The sequence below is a fragment of the Balaenoptera acutorostrata genome, chromosome 2 (assembly GCF_949987535.1).
Source record: "Balaenoptera acutorostrata chromosome 2, mBalAcu1.1, whole genome shotgun sequence".
In the NCBI taxonomy this organism is placed as follows: Eukaryota; Metazoa; Chordata; class Mammalia; order Artiodactyla; family Balaenopteridae; genus Balaenoptera; species Balaenoptera acutorostrata.
In genome coordinates, this window is record NC_080065.1 from 114,391,134 (window position 1) to 114,409,922 (window position 18,789).

Consider the following 18,789-nt stretch of genomic DNA (forward strand, 5'->3'; position numbering starts at 1 on the left):
ACTATTATTACTATCATCTCATGCCTAGATTACTGAAATTGTATCCCGTCTTTCCATACTTATTCTTGTTCCTCTCCAATCTTCTGCCCGCAATATAACAACTAGAGAGACTTTTAGTAAATGTAAATCTGATCATTTGTGCTCCCCACCCCAAATCTTCCTGGAAACCCATTTTATAGGTTTTATAGGGCTTTTAGAATAGACTCATCTTTTATTACTCTTGTCCCTTAATCCCTATTCTTTAACCAAACTGGCCATGTTCATTCCAAGAGGCCTGTTGCTCGCCATATTTCCCTTTTCTCAAACCCCTATGAAAGTTATAGTTTAATCCTAGTCATCCTTCAGAGCTCACTGAAAAGTCACTTCCTCCCTGACTAAGTTTGGTCCCTTTCTTTTGCATTCTCATTGTACCATATTCCTCTCTGTCCCAGAACTTCTCGGTTTGCAATCACATGTTTATGAGTGACTACTATTTGTTATTACTATACATTTCTTTGTTTCCTCCAACAGACATATCCGCTTGAGCTCATGATATTCCTCCAACACAAGCCTGCTCCATTCACCATCTTCTCCATCTCAAAAAATAGCAATACCATTCTTCCAGTTGCTCAGGCCCAAACTCTTGGATTCTCTTCAATACTCCACATCCATCAGCAAATTCTATTGCCGCCACTCCAGAGCTTGACCACTTTCCTCCCATTTCCACTGCTACACACAGTAGTCAAAGCCACACCTTTACTTCCCAGATTGCAGCAATACCTCTTAACACATCCCCTTGCTTTTTTCTGTCACCACTGCTTACCCACTTCTGTATTTACAACAAGGTAGCTAGACTGATCCTTTATACATCATCAAATCATGTCATTCCTCTACTCAGACCCTCCAATAACTTGCCATTGCTAGGGACTGTACTGTGTCTCCCCAAAATCCTTATGTTGAAGCGCTAACCCATGTGACTGTATTGAAGATATTGCCTTTAATGAGGTGATTAACGTTAAATGACGTCATAAGGGTGGAGCCCTGATCAGATAGAAATGATGCCCTATAGAAGAAGAGACATCACAGTTCCCTTTCTACCATGTGAGGACACAGTGAGAAGGCAGCCCAAGCTAATATACCATCCCACTCAGAGTAAAAGCCAAAGAGATGCTATACATTCTGGACTGTCATGTCCCCAACCCCTAAACTCTCTGACCTTTGATTCTCCCCATCCCTTAAGCAGCTTCAGCCACATTGGCCTACATGCAATTCCATCAACATTTCGGGCATGCTCTCACCTTCAGGCCTTTGCTTTTCCTCTGCTTGGAACACTCTTTTCCCAAGTATTTGCATCACTCATTTCCGCACTCAAATGTCACCTTCTCACTGGGGTCATCCTATGAAAAATTTTACCACCTCCATCTTACACACATATCCCATTCCCCTTTCCTTAGCACTCACTACTAGCATGCTACATATTTTACCTATTTATCTTGTTTATTGCCTTTCTCGCTAGACTATGAGCTCCACGAGAGAAGGGATTGTCTGTTTTGCTCATTGCTGTATCCCCGTAACACAGAGCACCTCATAGTAGGTGCTTACTATTTGTTTAGATCAATGAATGTTGAATACCCACAGCCACCAAGTTAGCTCTGGAGCTAAAAGGTACCACACGCATCAGCTACTAAGGCAGCAATCTTGTAGTAGAAACTGTACTGCCTAAAGGACCACCTGCTTGTTCTGGCTTCTTCTAGTTTTCTGCTAATATTACTACAGCTCATGAGGGACTTTAAAAACTGTGGTTCCATGATCCAAGAGCGGTTCCTTCCTCTATCTTTACAACAGAGATAATAAACTGAGACGAAAAGTTGTGAATGTCAAATAAAATCACGGATAGTACAATTTTTTGAAAATTGCCTGGCTGCAGCTTTCTTCACGGTATTTCCAAACAGTTCCGCAAACTCTGCCTCTCTTTGATCATGCTTTCAGGATTCAGCAAAGGATGTGTTTATCCCCATAAATAAAATTAAAAATTACGTAAACATCAATACAAAACTAAAAGACAAGTGATGGAAGAAGCCATTCATGGTTATCTGTTTATGTAGGGTTGTGGGTAGAATTTAGGTTAAAAATGGGATTCTACCGCTAAGAAAATTGCAAAGTAATTATATTCCCCTATTTTTTACAGAAGAGAAAATAGGCCTGCACAGGAGAAGTACCTTTCTGTTTTACTTGAAATAGCGGAAGTCTTCACAACTTAAACCACGTCGAAACTTCCCGGTTAGTGCTCCACAGTTAGTTATTGCTCTCAGTGTATTCATTTCTGTTTTTTGCAAATGCCTCCAGTTAAAAATCGTCTTGAAACAATATGGTATCACAACTAGGCTCCCTTCTCACCTTCAAACATCACAGCTTTTAAAATGAAGGTGTCATAGGAAATGTGGACACACCCAATGCATCACGACTGGAATTAATATCTGGTTATGCAAATCTAACGCTGCCAGGCAGGTAAACACCTCAAAGGCAGCACAGAAGAAATCTTGCCTCCCTCTAGGCTCAGGCCTGGAGTGAGTGAGGGGAGTCGCGGCGGGCCAGAGCTCCGAGCAGGCCTCGCCGGGGCCGCGCCTCCCCGGGGGGCGCACCTTGCCCGCAACTCCGGAAGCACCTGCGGTCCGGACGGGAAACCCCCGGCATCACCCGCAGGAGCTCAGGGCCGCCCGCCGCTCCTGCATCGCCTCGGGTACCACGTGCCGCAGGGGAAGCGGCCCGGTAGCCCTGCAGCATCTCGCGAGATCTCGCCGGCTCGGCCCCATATTGAGAGCTTAGAACTTAAAAAAAAAAAAAAAAGGAAAAAAAAAAGCGAGCGGGCGACTGCCTCCGGAGCCGCCGCCGGAGCATCAGCAATCGGCGTGAGCCGAGGCAGGGCCCGCGCGCCCCTTCTCTGGCCGGGTGGGCCGGGCACCGTCCGCAGCCTGGTCTGCCGTGGCCTGTGCTGTCGGCCCACTGACGCGCTGCCCCAGGGGCGGGGAGAGAGCAAGGAGGCCGGGGGCCCCCCGCTCCTCTTCGCCGCAGAGCCGGGCGGGGGAAGGAGGTGGGGGGGTGGGAGGAGGGCGACGGAAGAGGAGGTAGCGGCGCAGAGATCTTCCCGGCGACGGCGGCGAGGCGGCGCTTGGCCGCTCCCGGATCGCGTTGCTCATGCTGCCCGAGGCCCGGCGTGGACGGGCTGGACGCGATCCCTGCGTGTGGTAGCGCAGGAGCCGGGATTGGCCGAGAGCCGAGGGAGCCTCCGCCGCGCGCCACTGCGGGACCGCGGGTGGGCGGGCTGAGGGGCGGAGGAGCCGCGGGCCCCGCCTCCCGCGTGCTGCAGCGGGAGCCACCACCGCCGCGGCCCCGCCGAGGCTTTAAACAGCGGGGCCCGCCCCGCGCCCGCCGCACTCGCGCGCAGACTCGGCTGCCGGAGGCGTTCGTGCCGGCCCGGGCTAGCGGCGGCGCGTGCGCGGCTTGGAGAGCGACTCCCTCACCTGGCGTTGCGGCAGCAACCACCGCCGGCCGGGGGCGCGGAGGGTGTGCAGCCCGCCAGGTCCGCCAGGCTCTCCGGGTCCGCCGAGCGTCGGGCGGCGATGGAGCCGGGGCCCACGGCGCCCTCCTCCGGCGCCGCGAGGCTGGCGGGGGTCGGGGAGATGCCTCCAGCCGCCGCGCTGGCCGCCGCTGGGATGGACCTGCCCGGCACGGCCGTGCCCTTGGTGCCGGAGGATGCTGCGACTGCGAGCCGGGGCGGCGGCGGGGTCCGCGGGGAGGGCGCCGCGGCGGCCGGTGACGGGCTGGGCAGACCCCTGGGGCCCACCCCGAGCCAGAGCCGCTTCCAGGTGGATCTGGTTTCCGAGAATGCCGGGCGGGCGGCTGCGGCGGCGGCGGCGGTTAACGCTGGGGCGGGGGCCAAGGAGACCCCCGCGGACGGGAAAGCCAGCGGCGAAAGCGGGCTAGCCAAGGGCAGCGAGGAAGCCAAGGGCCGCTTCCGCGTGAACTTCGTGGACCCGGCTGCCTCTTCTTCGGCAGACGAGAGCATGTCGGATGCAGTGGGGATCGGAGGCGACGGGCCCAACGTGAACTTCCAGAACGGCGGGGACACAGTGCTGAGCGAGGGGAGCAGCCTGCACTCGGGCGGCGGCGGCGGCAGTGGGCACCACCAGCACTACTACTATGACACCCACACCAACACCTACTACTTGCGCACCTTTGGCCACAACACTATGGACGCCGTGCCCAGGATCGACTACTACCGGCACACGGCAGCGCAGCTGGGCGAGAAGCTCCTCCGGCCCAGCCTGGCGGAGCTCCACGATGAGCTAGAAAAGGTGAGCTCTCCCGGCCCTCTCTGCAGCCCTCTCGCCAGCCCCCACTCCTCCCCAGCCGCTGGTCCGCGCTGACCGCGGGATGTAGCTGCCGGCTCTCCTCTGGTGAGGCGGCGTGAATGGACGTGCACGACTCGCTGGCATCTCTGGATTCAGCTGTCAAGGGTGGAATTGCAGAGGAATGTAACTTAATCTCTTAAAAGTTGGCAGCGGTTTAGGCTAGTTACGTGATACCGGAGAGGCTGCATTTAACAATCTCCCCCATCCAGTTATATATCTTGTGTATGCTTTTTTTCCCCTCACCCACGCTTAACAATTACCATCCCTCTGAATGACAGTTGTACTTTTAGGCCCCGAGAAGGGAATGTGCAGGAGGTTTAGGTGGTGAGGACGTTTCTCAGGAGGGAGTGGAGAGCACCTACCATCCGTGTCTTTTTTTAGAGGTTGTTGTTGTGTGGGTTATGTACACCCGTTAGGGGTCCCAAGAGTGGGAACATTAGTATTTGAAGGGAAAATCTTAGCAGGGTGTGTTTGTGGTGTATGAATTATTAAAGCTCAATTCCTGCAATCTTGAATGTGCAAAGATATAGAAATCTTAAGTCTTGGGACAAGCTCTTCCTGATAATGGCATAAATCCACTTTTTATAATGTAAACCTTTTGGAAGAGGGTTACATCAAAAAGGCGGGGGGCAGAGTCTAAGAGAGAGGGAGAGAGAAATAGAATTGTTTTTTCTGTGGAGGATGTCCAGAAAGACCTTCTGGGGTCTTGTGTAAGTAGTTATACTTGGTGAACAGAAAACCATCCCTATAAACTCTATTGATTTCTGTAATTCTGTCTTTTATGGCCGCATACAACTTGTATTTTTTCAGGGTACAAAATCGTTCTTTTGAGATGACATTGATGCTTTTGAGATTTGATTAATAATTTTTTATGATTTGGGATTACTTGAAGTCTGCCTTTACAAGTGTATAATGAATACATTGATGGAATTTTGTGAATGCAGAGTTAGCACCATATAGGTTGACACGCTCGAAGTGTTGGAAAGTTTAAATACAGAAAGTATGTAATTTCTTTTGGATATGATTATTTGACTTCATACAGTCATTTCATACAAGACTGTACTTGCCCCAGTGTTTGAAAATGTAACATTCATAACATTCATTGAAATAATTGCCGAGGTCCCAACCCTTACAGCTTATTGATTGTTTAAAAGCCTGACATCATTTAGCTTTGGGTAGTACTACTCCTTTCATTCTGTTATGGTATTTTGTCATATCAGAAGAAAAACGATTTTTTTTTCTTTTTTTTTTTTTTAATAAGTTTATTTATTTATTTTTGGCTGTGTTGGGTCTTAGTTTCTGTGCGAGGGCTTTATCTAGTTGCGGCGAGCGGGGGCCACTCTTCATCGCGGTGCGCGGGCCTCTCACCATCACGGCCTCTCTTGTTGCGGAGCACAGGCTCCAGACGCGCAGGCTCAGTAGTTGTGTCTCACGGGCCCAGTTGCTCCGCGGCATGTGGGATCTTCCCAGACCAGGGCTCGAACCCGTGTCCCCTGCATTGGCAGGCAGATTCTCAACCACTGCGCCACCAGGGAAGCCCAGAAAAACGATTTTTAAAACACTTATTTTATTCATATTCCTGTAGTTTCTTTCAAATCTATTATATTTTCCTTTCAAAACTAAAAATTCTCATAAAGCAGATTATATAGCTGGTAATTTCCTTTTTAGAGCATTTTTATTATTGAAAATATTATATAGATATTTTCAGATTTATTTCACCAAAGCCCTGTAGTTTAGTAGTAAAACAGTCTGTATTTACCCGTAAGTCTTAAAAGCTTTTTTTATTGAAGGATATTATATACCTTGATCTTGTATGCTTCCTAGGAAAGTTTTTGTTATTTTAAATTAAATTCTGTCAATAACAAAGCCCTTCCAGTTCTCCAAATTTTCAGGTTTTTGTTTGGTGTTTTTGGTCAGTTCGCAGTATATAAAAAAGAACACCTGTATTGTTTAGATGTATAGTAGTTGAAGAAGTCACCTAGCTTCTCAGCCTCAGCTTCCTCACCTTTCAGAGTTATTTTGAAGATTAGGGGGAAAAAATGTATGCAAAGGCCCATGTTCAGCGCTTGCAAAATAATAGCTAGTATAGTTACCATTTCAATCTTATATTGGCCCTTAAGAAAATACATCGTTAAACTTTAGGACTTCAGTTTTAGATTCTCTTAATTTCTGCATTTTTTCAGTGAATGTAGTATCTAAAATGTTATGTTCAGATTTTCATTTGTGCAGCATGTAGTGTAATGAATTCTTTGTAGTTTTTTACCTTTTACCATTTGGGCCCTTTATGGGCAGCGAAAAAGGTTTATTAGGTTAAATAAGCATAGAACCTCCTCTTGAAGATAATTTTGTTTAGAATTGAGCGAATGGATTAAAGAGATGTGTCATGTTAAGGAGTACAAATCTGGCTATAGATAAACCAATGTTGAAGGAGGGCAGGGGAGGGCTGATAGTATAGGTTGGCTAGATTCCCAAAAGTTGTTCTTCACTTTTTAGATTGACTCTTACTCCTTAAAACCTTTTCTAATGCTTGTAGCTCTAGGTGAAATCATAATATTTAGAATTCTATAACATTTAATCTTAGCTCTTGATTGACTGTCATGTAGTCTGCTTGGGCCACTGAATGCTTAAATATCTACCATGGATCTAACTTTGTGCTAGGAACTATGGAAGAACAAAAGAAGTAGAAGAAAAGCACTCCAGAAACTTGTTGGGGGAAAGGACTATAGTGTCTTCTACGTGAATTCCTTTCTTTGCCCAGCACTGTGACTTTTTAAAGTATTTTGCCTAGAATCCAACTGAAGGGGAATAGTTAAATAACCATGGTGCGTCTTGCTATATTATGCAGCCATTCTAGGGCTAGGACCCATGAGTTCTCCATTTATCGAATATTTACTGGGGAGAAGAGTTTGTTAGGTGAGGGCCACCTGGCTGTGGCACTGCGGGATGATGCGGTGATTAGCAAAACAGATACTGACTCTGTCATACTCTAGGCATACATTAACCAAATGGTTGCACAAATAACCTAGTTACAAACTTTTTTTTTTTTTCCAGTGCTATGAAAGAGAAGGGTTAGAATGCTGGTGAGGATATAATAGGACCTAATTTTAAGTGGGGTGGGTTGGGGAGGCCTTTTTTTTTTTTTTTTTTTTAACTGTAATTAGATATTACCAAATAAAGTAATAAACAACTCTTAACTTAGAGTGCAAAATGAAAGCACCTTATTATTTTAAAGGTGCAAAAGCAAGAAAATACAGCATAAACTTATCCATTTTTAAACAGTCGTCTGTGTGATGGGTATACAAAGTATGACATTGAAGCTGAAACCTGAAGGCTAAGTTGATGATAGGGCAGAACAGTATTCCAGGCCAAAGGACCAAAATCTGTGAAGATAGTGAGGTGAGAGAGTGGTATGTCCAAAGAACTATAAGGAGGCCAGTATGAGATTTTATTATAAAGGTAGTGGGAAGTTATTGAGTTTTGTGTGAGGTAGCAACCTGGTCTGTTTTGTTTTGACACCTTTTGATTGCTGGATGGAGAAGGGTGAGAATGGAAGCAGCTTTTACTGTGGTCTCCTTACAGATAATAAGGATTGGGGGCAGAATGAGTGGGATGTAGGTGGATTGGATGTGGGAGTGAACGAGAAGCTGATTCCCAGCTTTTGGACTTGAGCAGCTGAATAGATGGTTGGTACTTTGCCTAAGATGGGAAAAGCTGGAGAAGGACTATAGATCGGGGAGGAAAGAAAGAATGCTTTTGAGTAGCCTGCAAGATATCTTAGTCCAAGAGTCATTTTGAGGGCGAAGGGGCAGAATATATTTTATATGTATATGAAATATATGTGTGTATGTGTATATACATATATATTTACATACATATGTACGTGTATATATATTTATGTGTTTATCATCTAAAGTCATGCATGAAATTACTTGGGGAGAGTGGGTAAATAAGAGAACAGAAACAGGGTCTGGGATTGGGCCTGGGGAATGTCTAAAAGTCTACGAGAGATTGTGGCAACACTAGCAAAGGAAGTTAAGAAGGAGCTGTTAGGCTGGTGAGAAATAGCCAGGAGAGCAGTGTCAGGGAAGCTGAGAGAAAAGTGTTTTAAAGAAGGCACAAAGTCTTCAGAGATATGCCAGTAATTGATTTTTTTTTTTTAAGTATTTCAAAGAATATAACCGAAGTAGTGATTCCTGCCCCTACAAGAAGAAAGTAAAAAGTGGGGGGTAAACAAATAAGTGTTTGATAGACAACTTCAACATGTATGATGGAAAGCATGATTATCAAATGTGGAAAAGTATGTGGTGGAGAATCCATAATAGCTCCTACTGGATTAGAAGCAGTTTTAAAGTAGTTTGAAAAGATTGCATTACCATTGCAGAGTTGTCCGTAGGCCAAGGTTTGGAGCCTTTTGCTGGTGGTATGTCAAATCTTTGTATGTGGCCTCTCTCTTTTAGCCTCTCTCATTAATAAAAAGGGAAAGGTCAAGGGAACAGCTATATCAAGTGTCTTATGTTTCACTGAACTTGTTGGTTTTTTCATTTAATTCCTAAGAAATAAGTCTTATACACATTTTACTCATGATAAAATGGGGTCATAAAAAGTGAAGAAATTGCTTAATGCCACTCTCAACAGGAAGTGGTACAGCTGGCATTCACACCCAGGTTTTACTTATTAATGCCAGGACATAGTAGCTCCTCTTTCTTGTTATTTCTTCTTTCTCCCTATCCCCTGGACCTGCTCTGAGATGGCAGGGATGTTGAGGGGGACATGTTGGGGGTTGCCGACATCACTCTTCTATCTTGACCTCCTGAGAGTAGAATGGTTACATAACTGAGAGAAAAGAGGAGGAATTCTTGTGATAATGTAATTACTGACTAATATGACTGTCTCTTTCACTAGGATCTGAGCTGGTGTCTCATTCATCTCCAGACAGAGAATAGGTAGTTAATAAAGATTCCTTTATCGAGTGTATCAGGGTGGGCAGTTCCTCCCACTTAACAGGGACTTTAAAACACTAAACAAGTGTAGCTGCTGCTCTAAATGGGCTGTGCTGAGTCTTGGACAAGAAATTCCACACACTACTAATCATGTCAGTACAGAGGTTGAGTCTTTGAAGGTCGCCCTGGGGGAACCAGAATGGGTCACATCCCTGGGGATAAGGAATAGAGTAGGTCCAGGAATGAGTAAAGGTGGGACCTTGATCAGAAATATTTGTTCAGGGCACAAACTTGCACTGTTTCACAATTTTGCCAGGGGCCCCACCCTCTAAACCCATGACACCAGAGCTGAAGTCTGATTTACCTGTAAGACTGTACACATTCTCCAAGTATATACCAACTAACTGCCTGGGGAGAAGGAAAGATAAATTTGGGGATTTAAAATCTGGCAAAAAATCTGTACGCTGCTATCGTAATCAGTGTCTTCTCTATGTGTGTTTGTGTTCATAGTCACATTCCCAATCTTGTTAGGCCAGAATTTGAAGGACCAAAAGAGCGTTTCTAGGTTCTTATGTACTGAGTGTGTTTGTTTTCACTAATTTTTGATTACATGTTTCATACGTGTTTGTAACGTCTGTAGCACTAATCAAATTGGCTCCATGCTGAAGTGAAATGAATATGAATTTAGTTATTCAACAAATCTTGATAGAGCATCAATAATAGCCCTGTTCTGAGTGCTGGGGTTACAGCAGTGAGCACAACAGAATTGTGGAGCTTTCATTCTAGCAGTAGGAGAGAGTAAACAGATAGGTCAGATGTAACTGCCGTGAGGAAACCGAAAGGTGGATAGATGCTGATAGCTGGGGTGGTGTTATTCTGGGGGAGTTGGAGAAGCCCACTCTGGTACATGAGCAGACACTAGACGGGACTGAAAACACCGTGAAAACACCTGAGGGGAAGAACACTAGGCAGAGGACTGCAAACACCAAGACCTTGAGATGGCAGTGTGCCTGGGGTATGCTTGGCATGACTGAGAAACAAGAGGGCCAGCAAGACTGGAGTGGCTAGCAGGAGAGTCATAGGCGAGGAGGTTAGAGCAATAGTGAAAAACAAACAGTGTAGAACTTGGTAGATCGTGATGAAGACTTGGGGTTTTACCCTGAGTGATGTAGGGAATCATGGAGAGCTTTGAGCACAGACTTGACATGACCTGACTTACATTTTTAAAATATCACTCTCATGCTGTGTGGAGAGTATCCTGTAAGGGGGTAAGAGTGGAAGCTGGGAAACAAGTTAGAAGCCTATTGCAGTGTTTTAGTTAAGATAATGATGACTTTTATGAAGGTGATAGTGTTTGATACAATGACAGGTGTTTAGATGCTGGATATGTTTAAAAGGTGGAATTGTTGGGATTTGGTGACTGTTTGGGTGGGGGGTTTTCCCCTGTTGAGAATGGAGTCGATATTTATGAAGAGGTGGGAGACTGGGAAGAGCAAGTTTGGGAGGTGGACTCGAGTTGGGTTTCATTCTACAAATTAGTTCTACAATGGGGCAAACACTTATAAAATTGCAGCTACTGGTTTGTGAAATAATAGAACCTAAGAAAATGGGTTTTAATTTGTAGTATAAAAATGTGCTTTTATGCTACAAATTTCAGGTAAAACCATGAGAACCGGTAGTTTTTCAAATAGAGTATAAAGGGGTAGGGAACTAGTGGGTTGACTCCACAAAGTGAGAGAGTGAGGAATGGACAAGGAAAACTACTTAAATACTGAAGTTAAAAATATATCAATGGTTTCTCATTAAATATGAAATTTATCATCTGCCATTGGATTTATGATTCTTCCATTTTTCACTAGAACCTGTAATAGTGCTTTCTTAAAGCTATTATGAAAAACTTGGAGCCCATGGAGGACTTGGGGATTTCTGATTAGAAGAAGGGGGAAGTCTGAAAGGCAAACATAGCTTAGTGGAATCTTGTCTCTCTGCAGAAGCTGATTGTGGCTGGTGTAGTCATAGTACCCTTGGGCTCAGAAATTTCTCTGCCTTAAGTTTTCACTATGCTGTTCCTGAACACTGACAAATTAGCTATTCATCTAGGGTAAGAATACTAGAAACCTCTGGATGGTTCTTTGTTGGGCTGGTATGAATTGGTTCCTTCAATGATGTAGCTTCTAACAGAGTTTAGTGTGCGAGGCACTTTGGAGCTTTTTTGCGGGTAGGTAGCTTGGTAGAGCAGGCTTTATTGTACTCCAGTGGAGGAAGACTTAAAGGACCTATGAGGACCCTGATCATCTGCTGTAGCATGACTTTTACCCCATCGTTTCACCTAAATAGTTTTTTATTTATTTATTTATTTTATTTATTTATTTTTGACTGCATTGGGTCTTCGTTGCTGTGCGAGTGCTTTCTCTAGTTGCGGAGACTGGGGACTACTCTTCTTTGTGGTGTGCGGGCTTCTCATTGCGGTGGCTTCTCTTGTTGCGGAGCACGGGCTCTAGAACGCAGGCTCAGTAGTTGTGGCACATGGGCTCAGTAGTTGTGGCTCACGGGCTCCAGAGCGCAGGCTCAGTAGTTGTGGCACACGGGCTTAGTTGCTCCGTGGCATGTGGGATCTTCCCAGACCAGGGCTTGAACCCGTGTTCCCTGCATTGGCAGGCAGATTCTTAACCACTGCACCACCAGGGAAGCCCCTCACCTAAACAGTTCTTATTAAAGTCACCAGTGACCTCCTCCATCCTTATCACCAATTCCAGCAAACCTTTTTTCTCAGCAGCATTCAACCTTCCAGCAGCATTTGATATTCTTTTGAAGTCTTCCTGATACTTCCTTGGCTTCTGTAACACCACTCTCTCCTTTAGTTTTCCTTCTTTCTCTCTGGCTCTTTCAGCCCAGTGTCTTCTGCATTTTCCTTTGTCTCTAAACTGGCCATCCTCTAGGCTTGATTCTGGCTTTCCTTCTTCCTCTGCTGTCTTCTCTCTCTGTATATCCCCTGTCTATATCACCTGTAGGCTAATTGCTCCCCAAATTTTGTCACCTACTAATACCCCGTTTGTGAGTTCTGGGCATCCAGAGCCTGCTGGACGTTTTTGCTTCCTTTCTAAAAGACACCCCACACTCACAAACTTAAGATTTTTCTTCCTCTGCCTCTGAAAACAAAACCACCCAGGTCCTCTTCCAGTGTGCCCTGTGTCTCTGTGAATGGTACCACCATTCATCATATTGCACAAGTGAGAAAACTGAGTCATCCTTGACACTTTTTCTCACCTCTCTACATCCAGTTCATCACCAAGTTCTTTATATCACTTTTATTTCCTAAATATTATTTTCATCCTCACTGCTACCATCCTAGAGCAGTCTGTAGCATATCTCTCCAGTAGCCTTCTCTGCTTTCCCCTATTCACTATGCCCTCCTATTACTATTGTGCCTGGAGTGATCTTTTTTTTTTTTTTTTTTTTTTTTTAAAAGGATTTTCTTATTTATTTATTTATTTATTTATTTATTTTTGGCTGTGTTGGGTCTTCGGTTCGTGCGAGGGCTTTCTCCAGTTGCGGCAAGCGGGGGCCACTCTTCATCGCGGTGCGGGGACCGCTCTTCATCGCGGTGCGCGGGCCTTTCTCTATCGCGGCCGCTCCCGTCGCGGGGCACAGGCTCCAGACGCGCAGGCTCAGCAATTGTGGCTCACGGGCCCAGCTGCTCCGTGGCATGTGGGATCTTCCCAGACCAGGGCTCGAACCCGTGTCCCCTGCATTAGCAGGCAGATTCTCAACCACTGCGCCACCAGGGAAGCCCTGGAGTGATCTTTTTAAAACAAAATTGATCATGTTATTCCTTGGCTTAAAATTAGCCCTGCATTGTCTAGCTCTGGCCTGCCTCTTCTTTAGTGTTTCAGTTTCTCAATGGCACAGTACTTCTCTGGCCATAGTGCCTTTGTATGTAATACTATCCATGAATTCTTCCTCCCTTCTCCCCCATACCACACTGATAACTTTTCAGTCTTAATATTTCACTTCAATCTTTATTTCCTGACCAGTCTAGGACAAACCTCTTTTCTCTTCTAGCCCTTATTTCAGTTAGTTGGGAGTATGTTTGTTAAGGTGGTTGTTTGAGTAAACTTCAGTCGACTTCAAGCTCCATGAGAAGCAGACTATGTCTGTGACTGTTTATCATTATGTCCCTACTACATAGTAGACCCTCAATCAATACACGTTGAATAATAGAACTATTCTTTATAAATTATTGTAGTACAGAAGAATCTTAAAGTCTTTTATGTACCTTATATTGTCATCTAGAACCTCTAAAGGACATTTGACAGGCAGATGGCCCCAGTTTGAACATTTGGAATTTAAGACACAAAAGAACTAAGTAACCTGTCCAAAATCATAAGACCCGTAACTGGCAGAGCCATGGTTGGAACTTGCAGCAACCATTTTGACTCCCAGTTGATGTTAATTCCAATGTCCTACAGTTTAATACTCTGTAAGTTCTTGCTATTTTGGTTTTAATTCCCATGGCAGTTGTGTTTTAGTTCATTGAAGATAAAGTAGAAAATATTTGGACCCCTCAGTTTCACTGTATGGATAGATCTTTTCCCAACAGAAAAATATTTTTTAAAAAATTTAAGTATAACAAGGTTTCTTATAAATGGAATCAAAGTAAGTTTTTTTTTTTAAATTTCTTCTGCTTTTCTTGTCTGTATCTCCCAAAAGTGTAATGTAAATGTTTAAATGTTCTAGGGTTGCACTTTTCAATACTATAACCACTAGTCACATTTGGCTGTTAAACTAAATTTTTTTATTTTTTATTTTTTTAATATTTATTTATTATTTTTGGCTGCATTGGGTCTTAGTTGCAGCACACGGGATCTTTCATTGCAGCGTGCAGACTTCTCTCTCGTTGCGGTGCGTGGGCTCCAGAGCACCAGCTCAGTAGTTGTGGCGCATGGGCTCCGGAGCGTGTGGGCTCTGTAGTTGTGGCGCGTGGGTTCCAGAGCGCATGGGCTCTGTAGTTGAGGCATGTGGGCTCTTTAGTTGTGGTGTGTGGGCTTAGTTGCCCTGCGGCATGTGGGATCTTAGTTCCCTGACCAGGGATTGAACCCATGTCCCCTGCATTGGAAGGCAGATTCTTAACCACTGGACCGCCAGGGAAGTCCCTAAACTAAGTATAAATTAAAGTTGAAAATGCATTTACTTGAGCCAAATTTTAAGTGCTCAATACCCACATGTTGGCTAGTGGCTACCATACTGGACAGTGAAGATACAGAACATTTCCCTCATCACAGAGAAATCAGTTAGCCAGTGCTGTCAGGGGAAGTGATATTTAAAGGAACTTTTCCCTTCCCTCATTCCTCCTTTCTTGGATTTCTCCCTTCCTTTTCTTCCATGTTAAATAGTCAGCACTAGTTTAAAATTATTAAACAGTCAAATTTTCTCTAATTTTGCATGAGATCCTTCCTTAAATAAAGTTGTCTAAACATATTAGGCCCTCAATGAAACATTCGTTTTGAATCACTGGAATTTATCTCTTTCTGAGAATGGAGATCTTTAGTATTGGAAAGGGTCTTTAATATTGGAAAGGCTGTGAAGAATTTCTTAATATTGTATAAAGTGTTAAGTTTCCAAAGCACTCTTAACTCATGTATCTGTATTTGGTCTTCAAATCTATCTTTGGAGGAGATGGGTTTTCAGAAGGTCTTAGAGTAGCAGTCATATTTTGCAAGGTTGTGGTTTGCCTAAGCACTTAACTAATACTTGGTAAGGCTGCATCTCTTTGAAACTAGCTCTTTGTCTCCCTTTTCTTTTGGACCAGTGATTCCCAAATTTCTAAAAGAATTACCTGGAGAAAAATTACAGATTCCTCTCTCCCAAAGAATATACATGCCATTTTAAAAAAGCTTTCCTGGTGATTCCCAGAGAGCCAGGTTTCAGAACCAATGTCCTAGACAGACTTTGGTTATCATTAATGACAGTAGTACATAGCTGTGGGGTTTTTTGTTGCTTTGTTTGTTTGTTTTGATATGCTGATTGTCAGTTTTGAACCATCCTACTGTAGGAACCTATCAAAGATCTGGATTTAACCCTTAGATAACTGTATAATGAATTGTATAATGTTACCAGTTATTCAACATCTGTCATGTTTCAGGAGCAGTCTGTAGTCTGTGCACAGTAATCTTCCAAACCAGTTAGTTTACAGATAGACAAACTCAGAGGCTAATAGCAACTTGCCTAAGTCTCACAGCCAGTGAGTGGTAGATGCTGGATTTAAACATAGACATGTTAATGAAAGCTCACATGTGAGGTGCTAGGACAAATCCTGTAGGGAAGTCAGACACACAAGTACTAACTGGTAAGTCTGAATCCTGATGAGTTCACATGGAATAGCTGGAGTGAGATATTACCTCTCTTTTATAGAACCTAATGGTTTCAGACATAAATAATCAGGCTATACTATTTTAGAAGTTAAGCTTTATGATAAATTATTCTTAGTACTGGCTTACCTGTAAATTTCCAGAAATAATAGATTTGGCTTGTAGGACTTGAAAAATTATCGTTTCACCTATTTCAGTCCCAATTATTTGGCAGATTTGCTGATTAGAAACAAAGCTGATTCAGTAATTAAGCAAAGCAGCAACAATAACAACAAAAAGGCCTCATTTAAAAGGGTTCAGCACACCTGCACTTGGGGACTACATAGTTAAACTTTATACACAGTTATAACAAATATGGCCTTCTGGTTTTCAGAACGAGGGCAGATTAGAAGGGAAAATGAACACTGGCAGAGGTGGATTCAAAGATGACCAGCATGTTATACAGATAGAAAATAAGAAAATCATAAAAAGCAGAAAATAGCAGTCTAGAATAGCTCTTGAGTAGACGCAGAGACAGGACCTGAGTTTTGGTTGTCACAGTATCTCCATCTAGCATAGTGCTGGTACAAAGTAACCATGGTGTTTTAAATCTCAGTACAAAAAGAGTCAGCCAACTACACATTTTTGGAAAATTTCAGTCTCATGTCATCCTAGAGTATCACATTTTAAGAGGCTCAGTATTAGTCCTTTTCAGAACCAACACTTTAAAAATTTACTCCAAGGGTTTCATTGTACTTTGTTTATTTAAAATGTTTATTACCGTATCATTATGAAGAGAAGATAATATAGGATGTTTGAAAAACAGAGAAAGTTAAAGACCTCAAATCCTTAACACTTTTGCATTTTTATATACATGTAAAAATTATGATTTTATATCCTACTCTTCCCACCTAGCATTAAATAACTAATCATAAGTAATCAGTTTCCTATGTCACCCATAGTAATCTTCTATTTAAGTGAATGTTTTTATGATACTCTCATACATGTACCATATGATATGTGTACCATAACTTGCATTTTCTCTTCAGACTCTTTAGTTCATTTACATTTATTGTGATTTGGCTGTTATTAGGCATGGTATTTTGCTATTTGTTGGTTTTCGTACCCGTTTTTGTTCCTCTCATCCTCTTTTCCTGCCATCTTCTATGCTAATCAGATCTTTTTTAATATCCATTTTAATTCTGTTTACTTTCTTGTTATATATCTCTTTGCATTATTATTTCAGTGGTTGTTCCACTTACAGAGAATATTGAATTTTTCCAGCTAAAATATAGGAACCTTAAAACAGAATACTTTTCTTCGTACTTTGGTCATCATGTAAATTACAAACCCAGCAATACAGTGTTGTACTTTTTGTTTTCAACAAAAGTCCTACGACTTTTAAAAAAAGAGGAAAGAATGCTTATATGGTGTTTTATTTCCTTTTTTTTTTTTCTTCCATTTCTTCTTGTAGATCTGTGTTGCCATCTGATACTATTTCCCTTCCTTGAGTAGTTGTTGTAAGGGAGGTCAACTGGCAACAAAATTCTTTGTTTTTATTATCTGAAGATGTCTTTACTTCACTTTTGAAGGATAGTTTTTCTGGATGTCAGTTTCCTGGTTGCCAGGGTTTTCTTCTTTCAGTGGTTTGAGTATGCACTTCCAGTGTCTTCTGCCCACCATTGTTTCTGATAAGACAGCCATTAATCATACCATTGCTCATCTGTATATGATACATTGGTTTTCTGTGGTTGCTTTCAAGATATATTCTTTACCTTTGGCTTTCAGGAATTTGTACATAGGGGCTTTTCTCTTTGTGTGGATCCTTTTTCGGTTTAAATTTCTTGTATCTGTAAGTTAATGGGTTTCACTGCTTCCTCCAGCCATTTCCACTCTGCTGTTGAATCCATCTAATGAATTTTTAATTTTGATTTTCAGATTAAGAATCTCTAATTTTTAAAATATAGCTTCCATTGCTCTGTTGAGATTCCATCTGTTACTCACTGATACCGTACTTACCTTTAGTCTTTTAATATATTCATTATATATATTTTGAAGTCTTTGTCTCCCATATCTAACATCTGGGCCCACTTGGAGTTAATGTCTAATGACTTTTTTTCTTGATTATGGGTTATATTTTCCTGTTCAGTAATATTTTGGGTTAAAGACTAGACTTGTATGTAGAGAACACATTGTAGTTGTTTTTTTCAGTATTCTCGTAAGGATTATTGTTTTTTGTTCTAACAGGTACTTAAGTTGCCTAGATTCAAACTGCACACTGAGTTCTCTTTCCCCACTATGCAGTACCTGATATCTCTGTTGTGTCCTGTGTTTTCAGCTGCTGCTTTTTTAGCCTGTCTCTTTGTGGGGGTGTGTGTGTGTGTATGTGTGTGGTGCAGATCCTCCCCTGTACCTGTGTGATTTAGTGGTCACCTGAGATTTGGGGCTTACCCTCGCTATCATTCTGTTTTTTTATCTAGAGATTCCCACTTAATTTCTAGTTCCTCTTTTGGCTCTTGGGCTCTCTTTTCTAATATTTCAAGCTAGGAAGGCTTCACTTGAAGCCATCCAAGTTACACACACTTGGGGAAGTGCTCTCAGTTGAAAAAGAAAGCAAACTCAGTGCAGCTGTATCTATCTAAGAGTATTTCCTTTCTGGTCTTTGCTTTTTTTCAATCTGTCCTAGTTTTTATTCCATACATAGATAGTTTAGCTGTCAGTCAGGGGTTTAAATCTTGGCCTTTCCGCTTAATGCTTGTGTGACCTTCAGAAAAAGAACTTGCCACTTCAGATTCTCAGTTTCCTTCTACAGAAAATGGGAAAGATGATAATTCATAGTGAGAAATAGCACATATTCCTGTGAGAAATACATGAACTACCAAGTGCATACCATGTGCTAAATGTAGTTTTTGTTATCGTGTGTTTCTCCATGTATATTGCTTTTCTAATACTTTACCCATTTAGGATATTGTAAGTCATATATTTATATCTTTGACAACTTTTGGTTCTCCTTATTTTAAAAATAAAACAATTTGAAATGTAAATGACACAGTTACACCTTCCAGTATCACTTAATAATATAAGTTTTCTGGTAACTTGAATTAAAATGTT

The 18,789-nt window shown here is 42.7% G+C and overlaps 1 protein-coding gene across 2 annotated transcripts in view; it reads left to right on the forward strand.

Moving 5' to 3' along the window:
• Positions 1-3,097: 3,097 nt before the first annotated feature.
• The window catches only part of SLC12A2 (solute carrier family 12 member 2), a 110,387-nt gene continuing 94,695 nt past the window's right edge, over positions 3,098-18,789 (forward strand). For both annotated transcript variants that reach the window (XM_007188581.2, XM_057540694.1), the window contains exon 1: positions 3,098-4,334. In XM_007188581.2, coding sequence (XP_007188643.2) covers positions 3,600-4,334 — 735 coding nt within the window. In that variant the 5' untranslated portion in view covers positions 3,098-3,599. The remainder of the gene's footprint in view (positions 4,335-18,789) is intronic.